Consider the following 17,271-nt stretch of genomic DNA (forward strand, 5'->3'; position numbering starts at 1 on the left):
GAACAGTTGACAGGAGAAAGGGAGATGAGGGGAAGGGTGCAAAGGAAGGAAGGAGAATTAGGGACATAAAGGAGGGATGGTTAAAGAATCAAGAAAAAGAGTAGTGTAAAGGTAAAGTTAGGAGATGAAGGAGGGGAAGAGTGGATGGGTAAAATGAGAAAGATGAAGGTCAGGAGGAATGGAGAACAAAGCCAATGAGTCGAAGCAGATGGAAGGTGGAGAGGTGAAAGACGAAGAGGCAGAGGAAGGAGAGGAGAAACAGGAAGATCAAAAGGATGAGAGAGGAAGAACAAATGAGGAAGATCAACAGAAAACAGTTGAGGGAGGGTAGGAGAGGGAGGATAAATAAGATGAAAGTTAAAGCAGGTGGAGCAGTAAAGGAAAGAGATGAGGGATAGAAAAGTGGAGAGGTAGAGGAAGGAAGTTGGAAGTAGCATTTAAGGGAAAGAAAGAAAAGGACAGGAAGTGTGGAGGTGAAAAAGGTGGAGGATGAATGAGAGAAAGGGTGGATTGGACAAGGAGATGAAGGATGGAAAGGGTTGAAAAAAGGATAAGAGATGAAGGATACGAAGAAACGAGAGAAAGACCGGAGAGATACAGGAAGAATGATGAAGGATAGGAAGGGTTGAGGGGAGAAGAAGGAAGATGAAAGACAGGAACATAAAGAATGAATTAAAGAGATGATGTTGAGAAATAGAGAAAGGAATATGAAGAAGAAGGAAAAGGAAGGGAAATGAATAAGAAGACAGGGGGAAATGTAAAGGATAGAAGATGACAGAAGAGAGGTGGATGGGAGAGGGAGGAAGATGTAGTGGAAAGGAAGAGAGGAAAGTAAGAAAAATGAAGGAGGAAGAGTGGAGGTGTTAAGGGGTGGAGAATGAAGGAGAGAAAGGGTGGATGGTTAAAGAATAAAGAAAAAGAATAGTGTAAAGGTAGGAGATAAAGGACGGGAAGGTCGGATGGGTAAAACAAGAAAGGTGGAGGACAGGAGGAATGGAAAATAAAGAATGAGGTGAAGATGAATGATGAAAGATGGAAAAAGGTTGAGAAGGAAAGGATATGAGATGAAGGAAAGAAACAGTGGAGAGAAAAATGAGGGAGGATGAAGAAAAGGAAGACGTAAAGACGTAAGGTAAAGATAGGAGATAAAAGAGGGGAAGGGTAGATGGGTAAAACAAGTGAAAAAAATGGAGAGGAGGAATGTAGAATAAAGGATAGGAGTTAAAGGCCATGGAGGGTAAAAGAAATGAAAGACAAAACATGAAAGGAAAGAGAGGAACAATACATGAGTTATGGAGCAAAATCAAGGTGGACAGGTGATAGAAGGAGATGAAAGGTGGAAAGAATGAACAGGTAAAGAAACAAGAGGAAAGGTAGATGTTTAAAGGGAGGAAGTTGAAGACTGAGGAGAGATAGGTCACAGAGAGAAGAAGAAGGACAGCAAGGGTAGATGAGTGAAGGAGGGAAATGAAGGAGAAGAACAGTATAAGGTAAGCGAACGATGCTTCCCTGCCTGTTGGAGCCAGTCAGACGGTAGCGTTGTTGTCTTTGCCGTCACCGTCTGCCTTCGTCTTCTTTGTGAGGCTTTTTTTCTCCAAGGCAAGCTTCTGAAAAGGTTGTGTCCACCTTTCTGATGCAAGCCCTCTATCTCATCTCTCCTCCTTCTTCAGCTGACAGAAAGTTTGAAGGTGCCTCCACTTCCATTTCTGCAAGCAGCATCACCACCCTGGACTCTCCTATAAATGCCAAAAAGACAGAAATATACAGGAAGTGTTAAAAAATAAAAAAAAGACAGAGATACAGAGCCAGGAATCAATATTAGATTTAGACTTTAGATTTATCTTTACTTCACTGATTATTATCTTAATTCACATAACTTTTGAATTTTGTGTGAATATGAAGAAACAAACATTGTATTGTCATGTTTGAGTAACATGTGTTTCAGTCCATTCACTTGTGGAGGAAGTATTTCCTGATCCTTAACTCAAGTAAAAGTAGCAATACTGCAATAAAATAAGAATACTGTACACCAGTACAAGTAAAAGTCCTGTATTAATTAGTAAGTCATATTAGAAAAATATAGGCTACTTTAAGTATGAAAAGTAAAAGTACTCATACATGTAACATGCAGCATTTTAATGTTGCTGGTCAAGGTGGATCTAATTTTAACTATTTTATATACTGTTTGGTGGTTTAATGTATTGTACATAATATAATATTTTATACAGTGGAGTAAGAATATAACATTTTCTATTATAGTGGAGTGGAAGTATAAAGTAGCATAAAATAGAGATGCTGAAGTACAGTACTTCACTACAGTACTTCAGTGTGTGATCTCCACCACTGAACTCATCTAGCAAACTAAAACATATGTTTAGTCCACTGCATTTCATGAATAACCTACTAAAATCTTCCATAGATTTATAGTTTATGTAACATTATTGCATTTTGTGTGTGTGTGTTTTTTATTTAAATACTGCAAACAGTAACACCACACCACCACACCTTTTCCTGTCAGTGGTGAATGTTGGGAAATCTAGATCAATTACAGTGCAATTTTTATACGGTTGAGATGAAAGAATATACGTGTGAAATAAAATAATAATAGAAAATAAGTAGGAATAGAAATAAGATGAGTAAATTACATGATTTAAACTAATATGAATTAGGCTTTTCACACAAACATTGGTGGTTACGCAGTATACTTTCAGTCAATGGGTCAACAGCAGCAGAAAAAGAGGATCTGTTTTAGGATCCTGAGATTTAATTAAATGTCACAGTGCACACAATAAACATATGTCACAAACTGGAGAGAAACCCTGTTTCAATCATGAAATCAATCCTGTATTTAATGCATATCAATTAAAATATGCAATGAAGTGTATTTTGGGGTATTTTGGGGTTGGTTGGGAGCAGATTCTTACACAGACTGACATTATTTTTTTAAGTGAGGCATTAACTTTAGTTATCAAACTGTATGAAAATCTAATTGCTTTCCAGAAAAAGACAACATTTAATTAATTTGTTGAAACCTGAGGCAAATACAAAGACATGAGAGAAAAAGTAAGCTGTCCCAGATAAGTGCAATCCTAAATTACAGTCAATGTTTGCCCAAAGGTTTGCCATCTTCAAATGAGAAAATCTTACCATGCTTCTCCCGCTGTGTCTACTCTCCATGTGTATCAACCCAACAAAGATCCCATCGAATATGAAGAAACAGATGACTGAAGATTTGAAGATATATTCCCACTGAAAAAAAACTGCCTTTCAGTTCAAGATCTGAGTGAGACTGAGTGGACAGTGTAGAATTTTTACATTATGATAATGTGCTGGTAGTTCTAGAATTCGCATATATTAGAATGCTCATTATGATATTCTAGTGACACACATTCCGTCTCACAGCACAGAAAATGCTGCTTTTAAAACATTTTACTGTCAGAAAACAAATAAAACTCTTATTGTGCTGCTGTTTGAAGCAGAAGTGGGAACATGACACTGTTGAGCAAGTCACAAGTAGTCAAGTCTTGACTCTAAAGTCGAGACAGACATGTTCAAGCCCCAGAAAACAAAAGCCACATAATGAGCTCATGTGTTTGTGTGACATTTTAGGCTCAAGACACATTTCAGTCCAGTCTGTTTGACTGCAACATGCATAAAAATGCTTCTTTTTACATAAAATCATTAAAAAAAATCTTCATATTATCATTTGACATTTTTCTCTGTTGCTGGTTGTCATTTTTGGTTTGTGTACACAAAAACTTTGTAATTTGAGAAAATTAAGACTATGCACAGTAAACTAGTTTTAGTTGAAACACCAAACTATTGCTGACACACTGCATAACTTTCAAATGCACTATAATACACTCTAGTCTTCTTGCTTATGGGCAGTAATTTTGACAAAACAATGATGTACATAAGATTATTATCAACTATCCTGAATAAAAGACTCAGGCTGTTTGTTCTACAGTTCATCATTTTACACTCATGCAGTCCACGTTGTTATGTTTGCATAAAGCATCACCTGAAAGCCACTGTATTGTGTTTATATTTGACATTTTGGATGCTGTAGACTTGATTCTTGGCCAAACCTAAGTATTGTTTGTGTAAGCGACGTGGGTGTGAGTGAGGGAATAAATCAGTCCAATACGTTCTGGGTTCTCCTCATAACTTTAGTCACCTTCAACAAACACAGCTCAGTCCAGTCATCACACACTTCTCATTCTCTTTCTCCCCTTCTCTCCCCTCAAAACTCTACCCACTGTCTGTACAGCACCACCAAGCGGCTGACACTACAATATCACCCAAACACTGCATCACTAAACATATGCAAACAGGCAATGTTCAACAAAACACAGTAAACTGATGTTTAACCTTACGTTTACACAACTTTTGCCCATAAGACACAACTTCACTCTTACACATCGTCCCCCCCCTTACGCAAGAAGCGTCCTCGCTTCCAAATAGGTGTAATGAAATTGTCACTACTTTATGCTTAACAACAATATAAACAGATGACGTTGGCAAAACAACAACAAAGAACAGTGGAACAGGATACATTTTTTTTCCTTGTGTTTGCCTATAACATCAGTGTTTTGTTTTTTTTTACTTGTACTTCTCAATCAAGCATATGACACAGACCACAGTTCATTCAACAGTCCTGTAACGCACTGGGGGACGTACACAACGACCTGACTTAGTCCTTACTCCTGTGAAAGGCTGAACTGCCGGAGACAGTTCACTGGAATGTCCTGTGGCAACATTGTCTCCCACCTGTGTTGTGGTGCTAGTAGCACTCTGGGGCAGAGGGCAAACATTTGTCTGATCCCTAGGCGCAGTCACAGAGCACCCGGGCTTATTTGGGTGCCTGTATACATAAGGTCTGGAGCCTGAGAGTGCAGTGAGCAGTGGGGGACCTGGGCCGTTTGCTGGTACAGTCAGTTCTGAAGGTGAGGGTGGAACTGGATGTCTGTCAGCTGACCAGGCTGAACGATAAGGTTTCAGGCGATTGTAGCGAATGACCTTAGGTTTAGCTCTAGGGTCCCGTTGATCCAGAAGTTCATAGTCTACTCCAATGTCACCTGTGCCTGAGTCAAGCCGTCGTAGAACTTTAAAAGGGCCGGTCCACTTAGGTGACAGTTTTTGTCTAGCAAGGGCAGGAAGGTCAACCCACACTAAGTCACCTGGCTCATAGGCTGTGTGTTTCATCCGACGATCATAGTAGTGCTTTTGTTGAGCACCTGCTGCCTCAATGTTATGTGCAACAGAATGATGGTTTCAGTAATACCGAATTGGCATATTCACTTGGAGTACCTGGTGTGGCGTTTGAAAGTCCTGGTGAGTCTCCAAGGAGGAGATCTGCAGGCAGGTGGGCCACTCTGCCATGGGCCAGGAAGAAAGGAGTGCGTTTTGTGGAGGAGTGAACAGTCGTGTTGTATGCAAATTCAACTTGCCGTAGATGGTCATCCCATTGACCTCCTCTGGTATACAGATATTTTGCTAACTGGTCCTTGATGGTCCTGTTTGTTCGTTCCACCATGCCATCTGACATAGCATGATAAGGTGATGTCCTTGTTTTATGTATTCCCAGACGGTTGCACAGTTCTTTGACAAGATCTGAGTTGAACTGACGGCCTTGGTCAGTGTGCAAACTTTGAGGCACACCATGGTGGCTAATATAATCTTCAAACAAACATTTAGCCACAGTGGTTGCCCGTTGATCAGGAAGTGCATACAAGTTGAGGTACTTAGTAAAATAGTCCATTACAACAAGTACATACCGATTACCACGGTGTGAGTGGCAGTTCCGTCAGGTCTGCTGCAATTTTCTCAAAAGGCCTGGATGTGATTATGTTTTGCATAGGGGCCTGTTGGTGTGGTGTCTGTGGTTGCCGTGCTTCACAGGCTGTGCATTCAAGACACCACTGAGTTATGTCACGTGTCATGTGAGGCCAAAAGCATCTGATCTGTGCCCCTTGTAATGTTTTTTGTGAACTGAAGTGTCCCAAGAGTGAATGTCCATGTAAAGTTTGAAACACTTCCTTCTGCAAGTTACTAGGAACTACAATCTGTAAAACAGGGTCACCTGGTGGAGGTCTGACTTTGCGACACAAAAGACCATCAACAAGGGTGAGTTTAGGAAACTCTCTCCAGTACTGTCTCATTTCAGGTGAGGTTGCTTTAATGTTTGAGAATGGTGGCCTATGGTCAGTCAACACCCAGCTCCTGACTATTTGCAACTCAGGATCAGCTTTTTGAGCTTGGAGGAAATACTGCCTGTCAATATTCAGGAGTGAACTGTCCACCGTTACAGCTGCAGTATCTGGTGAAGCAGACTGCACGAGTGATATTAAATCCATAGCAGTCGAAGCAGTGGGTAAAGTCTCTGAGCAGGGTGCCAGCTCAGTGGCTGGAGTGCACATGGATGACTCTATTGGGTCTGTTTGAGTGTGAATGGAAACACACCTCACCTGATTGGCTGTAACCATAGGGGTGGTGCCTTCAGCTGTGAAGGGACGACGGGACATAGAGTCAGCATTGGCGTGTTTTGTACCTTGTCTACAACTAGCAGGTGCCAGGTCACTCTTCCTGAGTAGGGGCAGGACATCATCACCCAGATAGCACAGTCCTCTCCCCATATCCAGAATCACACAGTGAGGTTTGAGAAAGTCAAAACCTAATATAAAGCCTTGACTGACATTTCTGATGACTTGCACTTCATGTTGCAGAGTTTGAGACCCTAGTTTAAAGGTGATGTCTATCATACCCAATGTATCCAAAGTTTGGCCAGTCACTGCTTGTGACATGATAAACTTCTTTTTAATGGGTCTTTTTGCTAGGGAAGGAAGTGACATTTTGGTTTCCTCACTGATGAACGAAATAGTGGAACCGGTATCTAGCATGATGTGCGTATTAGTGCACTCAACAATTCCACTTACATAGGAGGTGAAGTCTTTACTTACAGTGGCTTCAATGTTCACGCTTTCAGTCAGGGGGATTGTCATATCTGTAGTACCACTAGGGGTTGGTGGTGTACTGATGCAGTCTGTTATTTCAGTGAGGCAGATGTCTGGGGCTTCCAGAGAAGTAGCTGATGAACACCCCGCATCATCAGCTAACGGCCGTTTCCCTGTGGAAATCTGCCATGATCTTTGTAACCACTCTTAGTGGGATACTGACTGTCCCTGTCCTTTGGTTGTCGTGTTTGGCCTTGGTCCCCATACTCTTGGAATGAAACATGCTTGGCATAGGGACTCGGGCTTCGGCGGTGAGAGTCATAGTAGGGTCTACTGGGAGAGGGTTGCCTCCCTCTCTTTTCCTCATAAGGGCTAAAGGCATGGTCTGAGTAGTGAGTATCTCTGTAAGGTTGTCGGTACCTGTCAGGCTCCCTGCGGGTGTGATCTTGATGGTGGCGAGTCCTCTGAGGAGAATAGTGTTCTGGGGAATGATTGGAACGTGAGTATCTGGAGGGGGAATGTCTGTAGCCTGAGCTCCATCTATTTGCATCCCTATCTGGGCTTCTCCCATAAGGTGAGGGAGATCTTTGAGGACGCACATGCATGTGCCTGTCACGGTGGTGCTCCCTGCTTCGCTCATCCAGCTTCAGTCTCAGTGCATCCATATTCTTACTTAAGTCTTTAACAGTAGCAGTGAGGTTCTGAACTGTTTTCCCGAGTTCAATGTCATTTTCACGTACTGAATTTACTGACTGCATTGTGCCAATATCTCTGATGGTAACATTTGGTGAGGACACTGGCATTACCGATCTAGCTGCTTGGCGAGCCCGTTCAGCTTGGGAGGCGACTTGAAAAGCCTCAGTGAAAGTTTTCACCCCTTTTTCATGACATTTGACTTGAAGTTCCTGATCCAGACCAACAATGAAGCGAGACATTTTCATATACTCGGAAGCATTGTGCTCAAAATCTGGGAAAGCTTCTTTGACAAGCCTGCATACGTCTGCAGCATAAACTTCCATTGCTTCATTAAGTAGTCTATGCCGGGCATTAGGGAATGTCTGAAATGATGCAATTACATCCTTTTGGCCAAAAGCTGTCTGCAAGTGCTTCTTTGCTTCAGTATAAGAGTCCTGAGTTTCCCGGGGCAGATTATCCCATACAATGAACAGTTCTGGTGGTAGTCTAGTGGGTAACTCAGCTGCTAATACTGTATTCATGTCCACACCGCTGTCCTTGTAACGGGTCTCTTGAATTACCTCATAGCGGCGAGCCCATAGTTGAAAAGACTCAGGCCATCGTTGTGAAATGGTGGCGGTAAGGGAATGCCCCTGGGCGCTCCCTGTGTTCTGCTAGATGGAGGCACACCTTGCGCTGAGGCCCCCCTCGTGCTTGTGCTGGCTCGCTGCTCACCGGTGGAAAATGCTTCCTCGTCAGACATGATGAGTTTCCTTCGTCTCTTTTATTATTTTTTTCTTTAGCCCTCGGACGGAGTTAGATGACCGAAACACGGTTTCTAAACTCACTTGAAGCTAACAAAACAAAAAAAAACGGACTTGGTAACGACTAGCTGACTAACTGTACTGAAAGCTAAAGCTAAGCTAGCGGTTAGCGTAGCTATCGTTAGCCTATAGCTTTAGGGACTCAAAAAGTTGAGCAGAATCCCAAAGGACTATATTCCACAGAAGGAAATCCCACCGCTGCCACTAGTGTAAGCGACGTGGGTGTGAGTGAGGGAATCAATCAGTCCAATACGTTCTGGGTTCTCCTCATAACTTTAGTCACCTTCAACAAACACAGCTCAGTCCAGTCATCACACACTTCTCATTCTCTTTCTCCCCTTCTCTCCCCTCAAAACTCTACCCACTGTCTGAACAGCGCCGCCAAGCGGCTGACACTACAATATCACCCAAACACTGCATCACTAAACATATGCAAACAGGCAATGTTCAACAAAACACAGTAAACTGATGTTTAACCTTACGTTTACACAACTTTTGCCCATAAGACACAACTTCACTCTTACATTTGTATAAATCTGCTGTATTACATGCCATCAGGAATTTAGAAACTACTGGGATATAAATTCAATCAAATTCATGTTTGTTATACAATAAACAAATAAGGAGTTCATAGAAAAGTGTCAATAATTATTCAAATGAAATGTCTCTGTAATCCTTTAGAGCAAGAAATAGTCACAAAAACAGAGAAAAGCATAAGGCACTGTGGAATAAAAATGGATTCTATCATAATCATTAAAAGTAGTACAGAAAACAATGTAGATATGCCAATATGATTATTTATTGTAGAATCAAATAATCATCATTTTTTATAATTTTTGTGTTCATTCTCCCTGTTGGTCACACTGCCCTAAAAGAGAAAAAGAATAACATTAAATATATGAAAATACAATCAACATTTAATAGAAATATCTGGTAAAGCGTCTGGCGGTTTGACTAATTTGAATAATTGACATTATTGACCGATCGATTGACCGAACACAGAATTACAGATGAGCGAAACTTACAAGAAATCCTTTCATTCTGTAGATTTTGGCGAAAGGCGATTCCTCAACACAACCCAAAACACTGCAAGGTGTGTCCACATGTGGAAACCCCTCAACTACCTGAAGGGGGGGGGAACATAACCATGAATATGTAGAGAATAAAATGCTGAACATGAAGTGTGAGGAGCCATGCTTACATTGTCCAGTGTGTCTGAAAGGCTGTCCAGTTCCCTTTTCCCTCCTGGGCTCAGTCCATATGACCAGTGCTGACAGCAGACCTGTGGCACCACTGAGCCCAGAAGCAGCAACCACAGTGCCAGGGTTTGCATAGCCATTCTGAGGAGGAAAAAAGCTTTATATTACACATATAAGCAGGTCAGTAATCTTCTTATTTTTCCTAATCTAACCCCAAATACTGTCATAGTCCTCAGTTTTAGATTACACATGCCCAGATTTATGCATCACATCAGTGAAGTTTTTACCTTCTGTGCATAAGGCAAGCTGCTTTTCTGATTTGTTCTTGGCTGCTGTCCTTTGTGGAAGCCGATGCTGCTGCTGCTGAGCATTTTCCAAGGTTTATATGCTGCTTCCTTTCGTGTCAAAAGCCCAACACTTCACTGCAGGGGGTCGCAAAGTGGGATTAAGCAACATTTACTGGTAACCCGCAGAGCTATTAAAAAGATTACAGTGTGTGATTTTTGTCCTTCCACAAAAAGAACAAGTGTTCATCATCAGACCAGCTTTGTGTATGGCCGTGAAGTACCTCCAGTCGTTTTCCAATACTTGCTGATAAACCAAAGATTCACAAATTAATGACAGAGAAAAAGACGAGGTGATAAAGACTTACTCTTCTTCATAGCAGTTTATTTATAACAGTCATTTATGGAAATATATTTCCACGGTCGAGTGCAATAATCATACTCAGGGAGAACTACACCGCCCCCTGTCTCAAACAAAAAAAAAAAAAACAACCTCTGCCCCATATTGCATTCAGAGAGATGTATTAAAATAAATAACCATAGCTCTTTGTGATTTTCACACTCATTGTGAAATACACAACATGATTGCCTTCATCATTCATTCTCACAGGCTGGGTACCTACGATTGAACTGAGTGAATAGTATTGCATCGGAGCAGCTTTGAGCTACAGCTAAAGAAACTTCACCAGTCAAAGGCGAGGATAGCTCTTCACACATGCAAACAGACAATGTCCAGTAAGAACTGAAGTGAGATTGTTCCTTAACAAAACATCTGCCCAATCTATTAATAGTGATTTTTTTTTTTTTGGAAGCACTGGATTTGATTTACATAAGATAACAAGCATTAAACATTTTTGGTGAAAAGATATAACATGTTACAAATCAAATATATACTTGTGCAAATACGTTCAAAAGCATGATTAAGTGATATACGTCATGTAAATGGAACATGTTTTCAGGCAAGTCCACAACATGTGAACACGGCCTTCTGTTAAAGCACACCAAGTTGGATTATTTTTTCACAATGGGATATGAGGAGTAATGAATGTCGTACATAAACATTACAATAAGTAGTGACCACAGTCAAACGCATGCAACTGTGGATCTCTCACACACCGGATTACAAAAAAAACAAAACAAAAGAGGTAGATTCACAGAGCGCAAAACGAGGGAGAGCTTTTTAAGAACACAATATTCAAAAGTAGGAAAAGAGAAACCTCACAGCTGTAAATCATGTATTGCATACCCAAGCTGTGTTTGAAAACTAGCCTGTCGCATAGTTTTATGGTGCATTAACAGCACGTCTGGCCTTTGAGACTGTGCTGTTGTATGGCTTTGGCTTGCATTGCTTCCTTTATAGTGTGTTGTATCCAGCAAAAGTAAGTTACATACTTAAAGAGGAACGTACAGCGTGACAGTTATTGGTAAATGACCCCTTCAGTTTCTGCTACAGCAGCATTCAGTGAAGCTCAGTACTCTGAACTTTACTGCAAAAGTCTGGTTTTTGACTCCCATTAACATGTCAAGTAATATGAAATGAATATAAGTTATGCAAAAACATTAAATGAGTATAGTCGTTGGATCGCATCCAGACACATCTACATACACTAGGAACATTATTTTGTTTTGGTGATATATGTAGCTGAACATTTTAAAACATCCTACCATACAAACATACATGGACAACCCTGGATAAATTCTAGTGCAAGATATTTAAAGCTAATGTAACATAGGTGGAATGCCAGGGATGTGCATACAACTACCTGTGCTGTACACAGGTATAGAGAGATTGATAGTAGGGGGATATACTGTAAGAGGAACTGAGTAATAAAGAAGCCATCTGTGTCCAGACCGGACTTGTAGGCGTGTAACCGAGTTATCTGTCACTCTGGGACATGTGCAGCGGGGTCAGCATCTCTTCAAAAATGGCTCCTTTCACGTTGGATCCTCTCAGGTTTGCTTCTTGTAGATCACAGCCAGACAGGTCGCAGTTCTGCAAAGACGCAGCAGGGACGTAACAGTAAGACAGGAAGATTACATGAACTGGTGAAAAGCTTGTAATGTAAGTAGAGAACTGTAATGTATTATGAATGTCGTACAAAAGCCTGTTGAAAAATGTTCACACACTTGCTGGCAATTTCATACAAGTGTCATGGTGAAGTCCTGTTGCCTTATGAAAGCTTTCAGTTGCTTGTGTAAAGCTTGACATTAAGGGTTAAAATGTCAATGTTATTTTATCAAAAAAAGAATGAATGTCATTTGTTTCATAACAAACAGTTAACATTTAGTTCAAAAAGTTTTTTCTTCAAGAAAAAATGGTTTGGCAGAAAATTAAAGGAATAGTTCAACATTTTGGGGAATACACTTCGTCACAGACAACTTAAGGCACAAAAGCAATTGAATTCCCATACAAATATAAAGACCAACTTCATTGTACTCATATTAATTGGTTATTTACTTATTCAACTCTATGCAACTTTAGCTTAAATTTTGGGGATCCTGCTACTGGGCTATCAGTAGGGAAATTGTTTGGGGAAAAAAAAAAAGAGGGATTCAGTTCAGGCTGACTATTATGTTCAGAGTCAAGTAATCTATCAATTATTTTTACAATTGTTTAGTCTACAAAATGTCAGAAAATAGTGAAAAATGCACAGCACAAGTTCCCCAGAGCCCATGTTTGCACATTGCTCGTTTTTTTCCAAACAGTCCAATCCCCCCAAAAAACTCTTCAACTTACACTGATATAAAACAAAGGAAAGCTTAATGTGTGAAGGGCTGGAAACAGAGAATGTTTGGTATTATTTCTTAATAAATTACTATAACAATTGATTTATCATCAAAATACTTGCAGATGAATTTTCTTTCAGTGGTGTAGTGGATTCATCTTAAAAACATCTGTAGGACAATTATTCAGATCTGCTTTGTTGCCCCATGATAAATACTAACTGTCATCTGCGTCAACATGTCTGTTTAAATGAACATTTTTAGAGATAATCCCTTCCGATAGCCTTGACTTAAATGTAAAGGATAGAAGATGATGGAGAAGAGAGGTGGATGGGAGAGGGAGGAAGAAGGAAGAGAATTTTTTTTTGAATTTTTAAAACACCTTTATTTATCTAGTCATCAGATCAACAAGCATTAAAAAACAACACCAGATTCAGCCCAGCATGCGTCCAAAGCAGAGCTCCTCCTCATCAATGGAGCACAGAACATTTTTATAACACCACACAGAGACAAAACAGTCCAGATCATTCATCAACCTGTAATAGTTGTGATCAATTTTCAGTCTGCTTGTTATCATTCTGATCAGTATGGTGATAACATCAAAGTCCAAAGAACCATTTATCTTGTTCTTTCTGCTGATATAAATGGCCATCTTAGCTTGGCCCAACAGAAAGTTGAACAACTTCCACGCACTTATCACGAGTCCTCCTTGAGAGGTAAAGGAAAGGGAGGAAAATTACAGATACAGTTGAAAGAAGGTAAAGGAAAGAAAGGATGACAGGAAGACAGAAGAGAGGTGGATGGGAGAGGGAGGAAGAGGGAGGAGAGGAAAAGTTGATGAGAGACAGGGAGATGAAGAAATGAAGGAAAATTAAGGACAGGAAAGGAGATCAATAAACAGAAAAACAGTAAAGACAGAAGATTAAGGAGGGGAAGGATGGACGGGTAAAACAAGAAAGATGAAATAGAGGAGGAATGTAGAATAAAAGGATAGGAGTTGGAGATGGAGGGTGGAGAGGTGAAAGAAAACATGAAAGTGAGGAAGAGTAGATGAGTTAGGGAGTGAGATGAGATGGAGAGAGTGAGTTGGTGAAGAAATGAGTGAAAGAACAAAGAGATAGATAGGAAGGGTTGAGGGGAGAAGAAGGAAGATGAAAGACAGGAATTATAGAAATGGTGTGTTTGAGAAATAGAGAAAGGAATATGAAGAAGGAAAAGGAAGAAAATGAATAAGAGTACAGGGGGAAATGTGAAGGATAGAAGATGATGGAGAAGAGAGGTGGATGGGAGAAGGAGGAAGAAGGAAGAGAGGAAAAGTTGATGAGAGACAGGGACATGAAGAAATGAAGGAAAAGGGACAGGAAGGTGGAGATGTAAATAAAAAAGAAGGGTGGATGTTAAATGAAAGAAGATTATAAAAAATCCCTTCCATTCATGAAGAATTGAAAGGATGAAGAGGTAAAGGAACAAAAGATGTAAGGAAAGGAAGGAAAATGGACAGGAAGGATGGTAGGGCAAGGAAGAGAAAAATAGAGAAGGTGGAGAGGTAAAAGAAAAAAAGGAAAAAGAAAGGAGAGGGAGGGTGGATGGATGGCAAAGGAAGAAGAAAGGAAAATCAAGTGAAGGAGGATGGGAGAGAGTCCTACCTCCCATCCATGAAGGAAAAATGATGGAGATGAAGATGGAAAGGAAAAGTAGTGGAAGAAGAGATGATGGATAGAAAGGTACAGGGGAAGGAAGTGGAAGGAACATTTAAGAGAAAGAAAGAAAAAGACAGTAAGAGTAGAGGTGTAAAGGAGAGAGGGTGAGAGAAAAACTAAGTTTAAAGATAAAAAGGTGGAAGATGATAGAATATAAAGGAAAGGAAAAGTGGATGGGTGAAACAGAGGGATTAAGGAGAGAAAATAGAGAGGAAGATGAAGGAGCAGGATAGGTAGAGGGTGGAATGGTGTAAGAAACAAGATTAAAGATAAGAAGCATGGAGATGTAAAAGATAGGAAATAAGAGACAAAGGGTGAAGAGTGAAAGGAAGGAATGTGGAGGATGGAAGGAGTATGAAAGGAAAAGTAAGAAGAATGAAGGAGAGAAAGAGTGGAGGTGTTAAGGATGGAGGATGAAGGATAGAAAAAGTGGAGGAAAATGAAGGAAGACAGGGTGGATGGTTCAAGAATCAAGAAAAAAAATAGTGTAAAAGTAAGAGATAAAGGACAGGAGGAATGGAAAATAAAGAATGAGTTGGAGGAGATGGAGGGTGGAGAGGTGAAAGAGTAGATGAGTTAGGGAGTAAGATGAGATGGAGAGAGTGAGTAACAAGATTAAAGATAAGAAGCATGGAGATGTAAAGGACAAGAAATGAGAGAAAGGGTGAAGAGGGAAAGGAAATAATGAGGATGGAAGGAGTATGAAAGGGAAAGTAAGAAGAATGAAGGAGAGAAAGAGAGGAGGTGTTCAGGATGGAGGATGAAGGAGAGAAAGGGTGGATCGGAGAAGGAGATGAAAGATGGAAAGGGTTGAGAATCATAGAATAAGAGATGAAGGATAGAAAAAGTGGAGAGGAAAATGAAGGAAGATGGGATGGGAGAGGTAGGAAGAAGACAGACAGGAACATGAAGGATTTAAAGGATAGAGGGGAAAGAAGAAAGATGAAGCTTGGGAGAGGGGAGAGGGAGGAAGATTGAGGAAAGAAAAAGTTGACAGGAGAAAGGGAGATGAGAGGAAGGGTGGAAAGGAAATAAGGAGAATTAGGGACAGAAAGGAGGGATGGTTAAAGGAAGATAAAAAATCCTCTTATCCATGAATGATAGAAAGGTTAGAGGGGGAAAAGAAAAAACAATGGATGGATAGCAGAGGAAGGAAGGAAGAAGAAAGAAAGGAAAATCAAGTGAAGAAGGATGAGAGAGAACCCTACTTCCCATCCATGAAGGATAGAAAGGCTGAGAGAAAAACTAAGGAAGTTTAAAGATACAAACAGTAGAAGATGATAGAATATGAAGGAAAGGAAAAGTAGATGGGTGAAACAGAGGGATTAAGGAGAGAAAGGATAGAGAGGAAGATGAAGGAGCAGGATAGGTAAAGGGTGGAAAGGTATAGGAAACAAGATTAAAAGAAGCATGGAGATGTAAAGGACAAGAAATAAAAGAAAGGGTGAAGAGTGAAAGGAAATAATGTGGAGGATGAAAGGAGTATGAAAGGGAATGTAAGAAGAATGAAGGACAGGAAGAGTGGAGGTGTTAAGGGTGGAGGATGAAGGAGAGAAATTGGAGAAGGAGATGAAAGATGGAAAGGGTTGAAAATCGAAGAATAAGATGAAGGATAGAAAAAGTGCAGAGGAAAATGAAGGAAGATGATGAAGAGAAAGGGTGGATGGTTGAAGAATCAAGAAAAAGAATAGTGTAAAGGTAGGAGATAAAGGACAGGAAGGATGGAAGGGTTAAAAGAGAAAGATGGAGGACAGGAGGAATGGAAAATAAAGAATATGAGTTGAAGGAGGTGAAGAGTGGAAAGATGAAAGAGAAAATATGAAAGTGAGGAAGAATAGACAAGTTAGGGAGTGATATGAGATGGAGAGAGTGACTGAATAAAGAAATGAGAGAAAAGGATGATGTCTAAAGGAAAAAAGTGGAAGAGTGAGAGATGTAGGAGAGGAACAGTTGAGGGGAGTGAGAGGGAGAAGGAAGTGAAGGGTGGAGAGGTAAAGGAAAGGGAGGAAAATTACATACAGTTGAAAGAAGGTAAAGGAGAGAAAGGATAGAGGAAGAAAAGATGGAGCTGGATGATAGAAGGTAGAGTGATATAGGAAACAAGATTAAAGTTAGGAAGTGTGGAGATGTAAAAGAGGAAATAGGATAGAAAGGGTGGAGAGGAAAATGAAGGAATGTAGAAGGAGGATGAGAGGAGCATGGAAGGGAAAAAATGAAGGAGAGGAAGAGTGGAGGGGAGATGAAGGGACGGATGGATAAGAGAAAAAAGAAGAAGACAGACAGGAACATGAAGGATTTAAAGGGTAGAGAGGAAAGAAGAAAGATGAAGCTTGGATGGGAGAGGGAGGAAGATTTAGGAAAGAAAAGGTTGACAGGAGAAAGGGAGATGAGAGGAAGTGTGGAAAGGAAGGAAGGAAGAATTAGGGACAGAAAGGAGGGAAGATGGAGGAGCAGGATAGGTAGAGGGTGGAGTGGTATAGGAAATGAGAATAAGGATAGGAAGCATGGAGATGTAAAGGATAGAAAATAAAAGAGAAAGGGTGAAGAGGGAAAGGGAAGAATTAGGAGGACGGAAGGAGTATGAAAGGGAAAATAAGAAGAATGACGGAGAGAAAGAGTGGAGATGTTAAGGGTGGAGGATGATTGATTTTTAAACTCAACATTTATTATCCACTATGTACACTGTAAAAAAAACGTAATACACTACATTAACACATACATTATATAATTACATATCAGGTATCAAAGTTACATCAGCACATGTCCAAAACTCAACTGTCCATCTATTACAGAGCAGAGCACCCCCCCATAACCCCAAATCAGCTGGAAAGTCTCCAGGTCATGAGCAGCTCTGTAAAAACTAAACTCTACCAGCAGTCTGGACTTCACCATTCTGACAAAAACAGGAACCA

The 17,271-nt window shown here is 40.5% G+C and overlaps 1 protein-coding gene across 1 annotated transcript; it reads right to left on the reverse strand.

Annotated features, from left to right (window-relative positions):
- Nucleotides 1-8,945: 8,945 nt before the first annotated feature.
- Nucleotides 8,946-10,073, reverse strand: LOC122970495 (progonadoliberin-1-like). Its single transcript, XM_044336647.1, has 4 exons — nt 9,939-10,073; nt 9,654-9,792; nt 9,478-9,576; nt 8,946-9,320 (listed from the first exon to the last, which is right to left on the reverse strand). The coding sequence occupies exons 1-4, from the start codon at nt 9,947-9,949 to the stop codon at nt 9,273-9,275; spliced, it is 297 nt and encodes a 98-aa protein (XP_044192582.1). The 5' UTR covers nt 9,950-10,073; the 3' UTR covers nt 8,946-9,272.
- Between the last annotated feature and the right edge of the window lie 7,198 nt (nt 10,074-17,271).

Source organism: Thunnus albacares, chromosome 2 (genome assembly GCF_914725855.1).
Source record: "Thunnus albacares chromosome 2, fThuAlb1.1, whole genome shotgun sequence".
Lineage (NCBI taxonomy): Eukaryota > Metazoa > Chordata > Actinopteri > Scombriformes > Scombridae > Thunnus > Thunnus albacares.

Excerpts from the sequence above, each read along its gene's own strand:
- LOC122970495 (XM_044336647.1), bottom strand. Across the intron at positions 9,577-9,653 it reads TTTCAGACACACTGGACAAT|GTAGTTGAGGGGTTTCCACA; the intron begins GTAAGCATGGCT and ends CCCCCCCTTCAG. Across the intron at positions 9,321-9,477 it reads ACAGAATGAAAGGATTTCTT|GGCAGTGTGACCAACAGGGA; the intron begins GTAAGTTTCGCT and ends TTTCTCTTTTAG.